We start from the raw sequence: 12,623 nt of genomic DNA, 5'->3' as shown, positions 1-12,623 counted from the left end.
AACCATGCAGCAGTTAGGTTATGGGTGGCTATATGCCAATGGCAGGGAAATTTTTAACGATGATGGGGGGGTACATACTTGCCTTGCTAAAAAAATAGAGTGAGTTAAGGGAGTAGACATTTAGAAATTGGGTCTTTGGTTGACAGTCAGGTTACCCCCTGTTCAAGCAAGGACCCTCACTCTAGTCAGGGTAAAAGAGAATCACCCTCAGCTAACCCTTGCTTATCCCCTTGATAGCTTGGCAGTGCAGTAGGCTCAACTTCAGAGTGCTAGGTGTAAAGTATTTGTACCAACACACACAGTAACTTAATGAAAACACTACAAAATAACACAACACCAGTTTAGAACAATAGGAAATATTTATCTAAACAAAACAAGACCAGAATGACAAAAATCCACAATACACAAGTCAAGTTGTCAACAAAAATGCAAAAAGAGTCTTTAAGTGATTTTAAACACACACTAGTGCTGCTAGTGTGAAAATGTACCTGGTGCGCATCAAAAATAACCCCACACGGGTGAATGTACATCAAAAAGGGGCTTGCGAGGCGTTGATTCCACTTACGAGCGGGACCGTGCGTTGTTTCTCCTTTCACCGGGTCAGGCGCGTCATTTCTTCTCTCCGCAGGAGAGCGATGCGTCGATCCGGTCAGCACTCTCGGGTCCACGTAGGCCTTGCGTTGTTTTTCCACGCACAGCGGTACTTGAGTCGGAAATCCAGCCGCACGATGATCCGAAAACTCTGCAGCGCGGGTTGTGATCTCCCAGCCTCCGTCAGCGATGCTGCGTGTTGTTTCTCCTGCTCCGTGCCTCGATTCTTCGGTCGCATTTTCTGCGAGCGTCGTTTCTCAGCTGCGGAGCTGGCGGTGCGTCGTTTCTTCAGCCACAGATCAGAGTTGCATCGATCTTTTCCCCGTACTGCACTCTGTGCGTGGATTTCCTTGTCCTTAGGCTGCCAGCTTCTCCTTTCAGGGTCCCAGGAACTGGATGGGCACCACAGGGCAGAGTAGGAGTCTCTCCAGAGACTCCAGGTGCTGGCAATGAGAAGGCTTTGCTGTCCCTGAGACTTTAAACAACAGGAAGCAAGCTCTAAATCAAGCCTTTGGAGATTTGTTCTCAAGATGGAAGGCACACAAAGTCCAGTCTTTGCCCTCTTACTCTGGCAGAAGCAGCAACTGCAGGATAGCTCCACAAAGCACAGTCACAGGCAGGGTAGCTCTTCTTCCTCAGCTCTTCTCCAGGCAGAGATTCCTCTTGTTTCGAGAAGGGTTTCTAAAGTCTGTGGTTTTGGGTGCCCTTCTTATACCCAATTTCTCCTTTGAAGTAGGCCTACTTCAAAGTAAAGTCTCTTTGGATTGTGAAATCCTGCCTTGCCCAGGCCAGGCCCCAGACACTCACCAGGGGGTTGAAGACTGCATTGTCTGAGGGCAGGCACAGCCCTTTCAGGTGTGAGTGACCACTCCCCCCCCCCTCCTAGCACAGATGGCTCATCAGGATATGCAGGCTACACCCCAGCTCCCTTTGTGTCACTGTCTAGAGCGAGGTGCAACAAGCACAACTGTCAAACTGACGCAGACAGGGAATCCGGAAACAGGCAGAGTCACACAAATGGTATAAGCAAAAAAATGCTCACTTTCTAAAAGTGGCATTTTCAAACACACAATCTTAAAATCAACTTTACTAAAATATGTATTTTTAAATTGTGAGCTCAGAGACCCCAAACTCCACATGTCCATCCACTCCCAAAGGGAATCTACACTTTAATCAGATTTAAAGGTAGCCCCTATGTTAACCTATGAGAGGGACAGACCTTGCAACAGTGAAAAACAAATTTAGCAATATTTCACTGTCAGGACATAAAAAACACATAACTATATGTTCTACCTTAACCATACACTGCACCCTGCCCTTGGGGCAGCCTAGGACCTAACTTAGGGGTGTCTTACATGTAAGAAAAGGGAAGGTTTAGGCCTGGCAAGTGGGTACACTTGCGAAGTCGAATTTACAGTTAAAACGGCACACACAAACACTGCAGTGGAAGGTCTGAGACATGATTACAGGGCTACTTACGTGGGTGGCACAACCAGTGCTGCAGGCCCACTAGTAGCATTTGATTTACAGGCCCTGGCACCTCTAGTGCACTTTACTAGGGACTTACTAGGAAACCAAATATGCCAATCATAGATAAAGCAATTACATACACAATTTGTAAAGGAGCACCTGCACTTTAGCACTGGTTAGCAGTGGTAAAGTGCCCAGAGTAACAAAAACAGTAAAATCAGAGCCCAGCATACATCAACAACCTGGGGAACAGAGGCAAAAAGTTAAGGGAGACCACGTCAATGATGAAAAGTCTAACAAGACAGAAAATACAAATATCCCTCACTTTGAACCAAAGCTTTGATAACCAAGCAAAGAAAGAAAAGGAGGTAAACACGTCCCGCTCCAGAAGAGTGCCCTTATTGTTTAATCCAAGCAGTTATTCATTCATCCTTTCATTGTTCTTTTCACTCTTTCATACCCACCATTTAAACTTTACATTCTCAAATCTAGTCTTTCACCATTCCAATATATCCACATATCCACCCATCCATCCATACATTCACCTATCCACCCTTTCGACCATCCTTTCACCCACCATCTATTTACCCACGCATAGTTACCCATCCTTTGGCTTGCCAACCGCAAATGTTTCAAAATGGAGGGGCAGAGATAAGTCACTGAAGCACAATGAAGGGGTGGGATAATTAGTCAATCAAGGACAAATGGTAAGGTCTTGGTTGGCAAATGCAATGGGACTGTCCTGATTCTAATTTTAGCCATGCTGCACTATCATTTAAACTGCTGGAATGCTACACTACTGTATTAAGGACTAATACATACAACACAACATTGGTGGTTTCACCATGACCAAGGCCACTCTCTAGTTTTACTGTTGGAGCATGAGCAAGAAAAAGAAAGCCTTGTCAACAAACATGCGTGGGAAAGCTTACTTGGGCATGCAATCTTCACAGTAGAGTGTCTGTCCTAAAATCTGTTCTCATAGTCTTACAGTACCAGTCCACAAGATCTATAAGGGACAGAGAAAGCTTAATAACAAAGCAGAAGAATGCTACAGACTAATACAGACAGGAGGGCGTCAGCTACCGAAACATAAGCTATAGAAAAATACAGGATAATGCAGGGATAACAAAATTTTAACAAATCTTAGAACGAAGATGAGTAAGACAAAACAGGAGAGAGGCACGGTAAAATTAGGAACAAATGTTCTAAATGGGAAAAGGTCAAATTAGGGAAATAATAATAATATAACAGTAGGATTTACTGGGGCCAGCAGATACACCAGATGCCCCACTGGAGGTGGAACCCTCATATCCTGACCCACCTCCGAAGCCCTCTTCTTCCTTTGGGTGTTGAGGTAAGAAATTAAGAAGGTTAAAAAAAAATAGATTAGTGGTACAGTTAATCTCCTAACAAACCTAACATTACACTTTTTAAAACATCAGATCACCTATATACTAACTAGTATTGAGTTGACCTAATAATTTTCAAAACCCTAGCTCTCTTCCAAATTTCCTAAACTTAAGCTACATTTGGAACTACTAATGCATTGCAATTAATGATCTTTGCTTCCCAACCACCTTTAATGGGCTAACTCAGTCTCTCTTTCCAAGAAATAGATGCATACTACATTTCACTGGGAGATTTAGATTGCTTACTCACTGATATTACTACTACTTCCACTGTCTTAGTGACAGGACAGAGGAGTCTGCATATCTTCTTAAATAATTAGCCTAAAAGAGCACCAATGAGTATGATTAGGTAGTGCTGAGCACCTGGCTAGCTCAAACTGGATGACATAATATTCATTGTACCATAAACTTAACTTACCTTTCAGTGTGACTAATATGCTATTCGAACAAAATTAGCATTGTAGAACACACCCAACAAATAACTAATTACTCACTGAGCCCAACACCTCGACGCTCATCAGCACAGTCCAGTATGTCCATCCAGTGGTGGGTCAACTGCTGCTGGGTCTGCAGGACCCCAGTGTGCTGATACACACCAGTGCACCCTTCTACACAGCAGTTAATGCTCCCGCAGGGAATAGCTGCCACCATGGAGCGGAGGTGGCACTGAAAAAAAAAAAGTGCTGCCGCCTGCTCCTCAGAAAAATGGGGCAGGGCTGCACACTGTGGCGGTGCCAACATCCACAATGTGTGTGGCTAGCAGCTGCACTGTGGCACCTCCCCTCCCTCTTTCACTCTGCTTTAGCATGGTGATGGGTGGTAAGAAAAGGAAAGGGAAGAAATAGGCGAAGAAAGGAAGAAAGGCAAAATTAAAGAAGTTAAGTGAAAACAAAACAAGTACCAAAAGTAATGAAAAACACAAACAAAATTACAAAATGTAAAATACACAAACACAAAGACACACTGATACAATAAAGGAAAATGAGGGGTGGATGAATTTGATAGGAGGACGATTGAAAAGATTAAGGGTGGATTTAAAACAGAGCCTAGCACCATGCAAAGAAACAGAAGAAAACAAAATGGCTGCACACATGCGAACTGGGAGGTGCCACTCCTGCGCATTTTCCAGCATGAGAATGTGCATTGCGCTCCTAAATGTTGAAAACGTAGCTCAAATGGTTGCATCAAGCATATACACCTGCTGGTGGAAATCTGCAGAATCTCGCAGTGTTTTTGACCCGCTACATGAATTCCATGTAGCAGAACTCTGCAAGGTCCACCCAGGCCTAGTTCTTATGGGAATATGGTATCATTGATGATCATGAAATTATTGGTCAGACAAAATTCTAACATTTGAAGGATCCTCTGAATCCTTTCCAGAAGGTGTACTCACTTTGTTGCAAGTGCTTTTCTTACTGCTTCTAGACCATCATGATGTTTTATGGCTGTATATAGGCTCACTACATCTATTGTAGCTAGTATTTAATTTGGTTGTGAATCAACGTTATCCAATTTCGGGAGGACATCCTTTGTATCCCTAATATAGGAAGGTAAATTCTTCATAAAAGATTGTCTATATGTTCACTTAATCAAAAACAGATTAAATCAGAGTCTGTAATGATAGGCCTTCTCTTGTGGGGGAATCCGGCTTGTGTATTTTGAGAATAATTTATAAGGTCACAATTGCTGGATGTTTTATGTATAGATACTGGTTCTCTTCCAAGGTAACTAGGCCTTTATAGTACCACCTGTTTAAATGTTCTGTAAGTCTTTTTTGAGTTTCAAAGGTGGGGTTGCCAGGTAGTTTTATGTAACAAGTGTTGTCCTCAAATTCTCAGTTTACTTCCTTCAAGTAATCATTAATATGCAAGATTACAATATTCCCTCCTTTGCCTGCTTCTTTGATTATCAGTTCTGGGTTTTGATTAAAGTAATTTACTGCCCTTTTGTGTTCTTTGTTAAGACTGTGGCACATCTGAAACTCACAATACATTGTATTTTCTGCTTTTTAAAAATGAGATTAGCACTTAGACGTAGCAAAATGAAGGTGTGATTGTGATAGAATAATAAAAGCAAATATGTTAGAGTGGTATTGGTTAGTCACACTTTTGGTAATCATTGCTTCTGCCATATTGTTTGTCTTCATTGTGTTAATAAATCATCTCATGTCCACTAACCAGGAACTAGTTGAAACAAATCTTACTCAAATATTGCTCAGTGGGTTGTGGAACAGTTGCAGTACAACACATTGACCGTGCACTAAGTGCCTGGGCCAAATTTGAAAGAACATAGCAGTATAATTAGAGCAGTTTTCCATTAGAGCAATATTATCCTGAAAACAACTCTAGCCCAGCTAGGGACATTAAGAGTGGATTGGGTAAGAATGACAATAAATCAATTATAAAGATATTTAAGAGAAAGGGCTGAATGTACAGCCGTGTTAGGATCTTAGTTAACCCTGCAGTATAAAGCATACTCTCCTAGAACCTCAAATCTCCCACAAGAAGAATTCTGCCTATGGAGAATGATTATATTGACTTTGTCCAGGAGTATATCACTGGAGTAAGAAAATGTTTTTTTTTTCATTGAGAGAAGTGTAAGCCCTTCTCAAGCAACAACCTCAATCCTTGTCATGGTGAACCATAAAAGTCACTAAATTAATTTGAGCTTAACCCTCTTGTAACTTGGCATAAAAAACAGGCAGGTCCAACTTAGAGGCACTGTGTTAAGTATTTATGCACACAAAGAGTAATAAAGTGAAAACACAACACAAGGTAAATCCCACACCAGTTTAGAAAAATAGAGAAAAATTTAATAAATTATTTGAGGGTCAATCAGTAGAACAATAGTTATGCAGTCTTAAAGTTTTGAGTGAAAAATAGCCCCCAAAAGATCAAAGCACCAACTGCAGGCATCTAATTGCTGGTCATGTTGGAGGGCCGTTCGGATACACTAGGTGGATTGGGTCCATTCATTGCTTACCTCTGGATTTAGAAGAAATTTAAAGAAAAAGATTCTGAGAAGGTGAATTCCAGGTCGAATTGGCACTTTAAAACTGCACACAGGCAACAATGGCAGGCCTGAGACATGTTTTAAAAAGTTACTTAAGTGGGTGGCAGAATAAGTAGTGTAGGCCCAAAAGTATCTTTCAATTTATATGCACTCGGTACATGTAATACCACTTTACTTGGAAATTATTAGTACATTAAATGTGTCAGTTTAATGTAAGGCAATTCTTCCATGTTTTACTGAGTGAGCACAAGTACTTTAGCACTGGGTATCAGTGGTAAAGTGCACAGAGTCCTAAAGCCAACAGAAACAAAATTCAAAACACAAGAGGAAAGAAAGCCAAACCTTTGAGGATGAGCCTGCAGAGCGTGAAGTCCAACAACTGGCAACTAAAACATACTTAAAAAATAAGTGATCAATGTCATCATACTCACCTTTTAAATCCAGGAAGGACAAACACTTACCCTCTTCTATCATTTTGCAGATCACTTTGCCAAAATGCTTACCAATTCCTTCTATAATAACTGTGCAGTAATTACACTGGTTCTTGCCCCCTTATCTAAAGGAACTATTAAAGCTTGTAAACAAAGTGATGTAATATCGCCTCATGTAAATACATCATTAAACAACCAAGTTGTAGAGGTTACCAAAAGAGCTATGAATGTTTTCAAAGATGTATTTTTAATTTTAGTTCAAAATCGAGTTTAACTTGTCATTTAATACTTAACATTGTTGTCATGGAAAACGCTATAATAGGCATCCTCGCCAAAACTGGTCACAAACGTCTTGATTTATTGCTTCTTTGGGTATCACAGTGCTTACTGAAAGTCCAACACTGGTGTTTCCTTGACTTTCTTGCTTTCCCTGCACTGTTTCTCACTTTTTACAGCACCAGCTGCCTAGAGAAGGTTTGCAATTGCTGGCTATTCTACCCCTGCGCTGTCAGCGGAAGAGTCATATTGCCTTCTTTTCCTTGTGGCCGCGGGTCAATTTGTAAAAGCACAGGTTTCGGCACTGCTTCCATGCTGCAGTCCAGTTTCATTCTAGATGTCGAAGCTCCTGTCAACAGTCTTGCATGGTCCTTTTCCCCAACATGGTCTCGCAGTTGGAGAAAGCTCCTGGGATGCATACTGGAGTTAGGGCGCGACAGTGTGCATATTTGTGATTTGTGGTGGGTGTGGCATGTGAAGCAGCTGCCTCTGTTGAAACTGATCAATACAAGAAGAGAGTGCCACGCCAATCTACAGGTGGCTAATGTGACTCATCTGCCAAGCTGCAACAAGATGCGTAGACAAAATGCAGTCTTCCCACTGTAACACAGGCTCATGTCCTGGTCTTGCCCGCAAACTCTTCCACTATACATTTCATTCAGCCAAGAGGGATAGGTGCTCACAATCAACCATTCATGTGGCCACCATATTGCTTCCCTCGCATGAACAAAGACTCTACAGATGTCTTCCTGAGTGATTTAAAAAAAGTGAGATTTGGTTACGGGTTGATGGTAGCTACCTGAATGTACAGGTGTGTTATGTCTTGCCTTGATTGATGGTTGCCATGATACAGTGAGGTGTCGGAGCAAACCCTGTCCGCACCTGTTACAGGTAGCTGGACAGCCAGCAGAAGTGTTAGCTAGACCATGGCAATATGAAGTATAATTTGCATAACATAATGAGAACACTAAATAATTTAACTATCAGAAGCATACTCCGCTAAGAATCAACCATGTTAAAAAACTGACATGTAAATACGGCTTATACTGTGATTAGAGTGCTTCTGGTTGTATTATAGCCTCAGAGCCCGTTGTAGCAGGCTATTCTGGCCATTAAAGGGCCGCTCCAGCGTTAAAAGGCCTGGGGAGGTCCTTTAACAAGGGAGCCGGACTTTAATTGCCTGTATAGCTCAGCTACGAAGTGTTATAAGGCTATTAGAGCATTCTTCCACTAGAGGGCAGAATATTCTAATAAAGAAAACAAAGGGGCATATTTATACTCTGTTTGCGCTGGAATTGCGTCGTTTTTTTTGACGCAATTCCGACGCAAAACTAACTCCATATTTATACTTTGGCGTTAGACGCATCTAGCGCCAAAGTCCATGGAGTTAGCATCATTTTTTTGCGTGGACACCTACTTTGCGTTAATTATATGCAAGGTAGGCGTTCCCGTCTAAAAAATCGACTCCGAGGCATGTGCGTCGGATATATACTCCCGGGCAAAAATCACGCCCGGGAGTGGGCGGGTCAAAAAAAATGACGTACGGCCACTTTTGTGCCGTTTTTTAGCGCCTGCAAAAGGCAGGCGTTAAGGGACCTGTGGGCTCTGAAGGAGCCCAGAGGTGCCCTCCCATGCCCCCAGGGACACCCCCTGCCACCCTTGCCCACCCCAGGAGGACACCCAAGGCTGGAGGGACCCATCCCAGGGACATTAAGGTAAGTTCAGGTAAGTGGTTTTTTTTTTTTTTTTTTTGGTGGCATAGGGGGGCCTGATTTGTGCCCCCCTACATGCGACTATGCCCAATGACCATGCCCAGGGGACAGAAGTCCCCTGGGCATGGCCATTGGGCAAGGCGGCATGACTCCTGTCTTTGCTAAGACAGGAGTCATTTCTATGGGGGTTGGGAGTGAAAAAAAATGGCGCAAATCGGGTTGAGGCAAAACAATTGCCTCAACCTGACTTGCCCCATTTCTTGACGCCCAAGCCCCATATCCCCCTACGCCGGCGCTGCCTGGTGTACGTCGTTCTTTTTAACGCACACCAGACGGCGCCGGCGGCTAACGCCGGCTAACGTCATTCAATAAATACGGCGCCCGCATGGCGCTTCAGAATGGCGTTAGCCGGCGCTAATTTTTTTGACGCAAAACTGCGTTAGCGCAGTTTTGCGTCAAAAAGTATAAATATGGGCCAAAGTCCTTAAGTATAGATATAAATTCCCTCCGGCTCCTTGGTTCATACCTGCTGCTGTGAACAAAGAACATTGGAATGTTGATGCTCCAGGCTTTTAGGAGCCACTAAAAGTCCAGAGCACTCCATTGTCTGCAATGAAGCTCGCAACATTCCAATCTTCTAAATATACTTATTACTCTTCCTAGTGCATTTAAATATGTTATGTTGTTGATTAATTGAGTGTGATATCCCTTCGTCTGAATAAGACAGTTACAAATTCAGGGGCTTTTTTACAAGCACCTTGTGCTGCCGGTGCGTCTATTTTTATATGGGAAAAAGTGATGCACCGGCGGCGCAAGGGCTTGTAAACAAACCCCTCACTCGTTGCTATAAAGCTATGCTACCTCTCCTTTGCCACAGCTGGTCTATGGGGATAACTTTAGTATGAGCTGTTACTTCATATTATAAGGCAAAAACAGTTATGGCAGTAGGTGGCTTCTGTCACACGAAGCTAAACTAATGCACAAGCCCTGATGCAAAGACTACACTGGAATTTACTCCCCATCCTGTGGCTTTCACTGATTCAGCGATTGTACTGAGTCATTTGAACAGAGTTACAATGCTCTGACAAGTATGACATATTCTTTCATCTATTAGGGCATGTCAGAGCTTGACAGGGAATAAAATGCAGGTGCATTTTTTCGGGGTAGCCCAGAAAAGGGTTTTGTGTGCATATAATTTTGCATCCCCAAGGTATAAACATTCTGACTATCCACTGATCCTTTAATCGTAAGTGTGTCTTTCTTTACATATATCTAAACACATTTTACACATACACACTCCTGTACCTTAGGCAAAATTTACTGAAATGTAAAGCAAAGCAGCACACCAATCAAAATTGCTGGGTTGAGTTGCGTCAAATGAGAACGGCAAACAGCACCATATATACTGCGATATGGCGCTGTTTTTCTCCCCCACAGCACTGGTGCACTTCAGGCTGTCATGTCTAGCGAACACTCCAGGCCATGCTCAAGGGTGTGTGCATTCTGTCAAGCTTAGGTTCTGTACTAGAAGGGGAGCCTTCAAGCACAAAAACTATGCTTTAATCGTTTTTCACTTTGCCCAATGCAACACGCATGCAGAGTTTAAAATGTATGGAAAAATGAAAACATATTTTCTCCATTACACCTGCCTCAAGGAGGAATATGGTTTTGATGCAAACCATGTCTACAATTGTTAGTAGATAGGGATTCACGTCAAACCACATAGGTAGGTGCATGGGGCAGATCTTTGACGGAAAGTAATGCAAATAGTTACTTTGAGTTACTTTGGCCAATTTTCCTTCAGAAATCCTGATTTGCATTGGAAAGTAATACCACCCTATTGCTTTGCGTCGGGTTTGTGCTACAAAACTAACACAAACCTGGGGCAAAGTGTTAGTAAATCTGAGCCATTTTACAGATGTGTTCTGACGTTCAAGCACATCTTTGATAAGGCTATTACATCACTACTCACTTGAAATGATTTATTACAAGTGAGCAGTGATACCACAATGTCTTCTCACTTTGTGGTGTCTCCTCTTGGACCTCCTTAACCATATAATGATACTTTGCTTCTAGCCTTGTGACTCTATATACTTACAGAACTCTTTGGTGACTTGTAGTGGCCACTTAATCAATACCTTGGGTATGTTAACTCATATACATGTGCACATTTGTAGCTAGTTATTTCTGCCAACTTTCAATCACTGTTTGTTAAAAAGCCGGGTTTTCTAACTGATTTGGAAATCACAACACATCCGGACCTGTTAAGAGATTTAGCTGGTTGAGTCAGACTTACACTCTAATGATTGCACGCATAATGAGAAGTATCTCACAATGGTGAGAGATAACCTACATAGGATCAGGCTTTTAACAATGGTAACCTAACATACTGTCCCCAATTCAAAAATAATTTTCCCAATATAAATCTGATTTGTGCATGGAAAAAGTCAGTATTTACGCTTATGAATTTTACACATTGTTCTCACAGCATGCAATGGGAATACGTGTATAAGATCTGTTTGTGTGTGGTGTAGGCACTACACACAGTGACCATTGCAAATGGGGTGCACACAGACATTGAATGCAAATGAAGGTCTAACCCACGTAAGTGTCAACATTGTGGCTACAAGCAAGCAATTTCCAATAATTGTTCACTCTTAATTATATTTCTAGCTATCCTACAACAGTCAGGTTCAAGCGTAAATAATATGCAGGCGTGGCAAGTGAATCAAAGTATGTACAAATCAAGTTGGACTGCATAGCAGCTAAATTAAGTTTAGTGAAGAAGAAAAATTTTATCAAAATTATAAAGGTAAATACAATAAATGTCCTCAAGGTATCCATGTATAGTGAATGCACTGCCTGCAGAACACACATATAATGTGAGCAAAACGACGATAAGGCAGCATTCCTTGTGAATTATGTGACTTACAGATTTAGGTAAGGGCTCTTACATACAGCCGTGCGCTGGAGTAGGCTATGCAATACAAGTGTTTTTGAACCAAGCTAGTGTTAAAACGTTTTCTTAAAATGTCTTCAACTAAATATTCTCTAGTCATCCCTACTGCTAATATATTGCCATGCACATTGTAATGTCTTCTTGTGCCCACAAAAACTATATTACTTACTTCATTAAGCCAGAGAACAGGAAAAAGAAGAGGTGACTTCAGTTTGGAGAAGAGGCTGTAAATGGAAACATAGTAATAACTTTAAAAGTTGCATTAATGAGCAATTTTCAAACATTGTTTCTTATGTATCACTCTCTACTGTTTATTTTGCAATGTATCTAAGAGATGGACCTCCTCTACTTACTCTATTTACATATTGCTTATGAACAGTAACCTAGTAGTGTTCTGTGTGTTTTAGTGCTGGCACAAGGCAAAATGCCTAGATGGACAAACATGAACTGAATTCAATGATGTGGATTCATATTACACAATATAATGCATGGTCATTATGTACATGATTTGAGTTGTTAATTATCAGCAACAGTATCAACACAGAATAACAAAAAACAGCATGACTAGAAATTAGGTAAGCTCACTATTATTTACATATAGGAAGTACTCAATTTAAATTTGTAAACCTTTTTCCCATCAATTTTCACACTGTTATCAATAGTAAAAGCCTATTATTGGCATGCTGGTTGATATACTGAGTGTCACAGAAACACAAGCAATCTAGGTATTTTCTTACAAAATCATCTTGATAATGCTTAA

General features: G+C 41.6%; 1 protein-coding gene across 2 annotated transcripts in view; it reads right to left on the bottom strand.

The window, feature by feature from the left end:
• Nucleotides 1–12,623, bottom strand: part of CD36 (CD36 molecule (CD36 blood group)) — a 574,756-nt gene that overhangs the window by 74,677 nt on the left and 487,456 nt on the right. For both annotated transcript variants that reach the window (XM_069228678.1, XM_069228679.1), the window contains exon 11: nt 12,033–12,087. In XM_069228678.1, coding sequence (XP_069084779.1) covers nt 12,033–12,087 — 55 coding nt within the window. The remainder of the gene's footprint in view (nt 1–12,032; nt 12,088–12,623) is intronic.

Source organism: Pleurodeles waltl, chromosome 4_1 (genome assembly GCF_031143425.1).
Source record: "Pleurodeles waltl isolate 20211129_DDA chromosome 4_1, aPleWal1.hap1.20221129, whole genome shotgun sequence".
NCBI classification, from domain to species: Eukaryota; Metazoa; Chordata; class Amphibia; order Caudata; family Salamandridae; genus Pleurodeles; species Pleurodeles waltl.
Note: the sequence above shows the minus strand (reverse complement) of the source record. Positions and strands in the feature narration are given on the sequence as shown.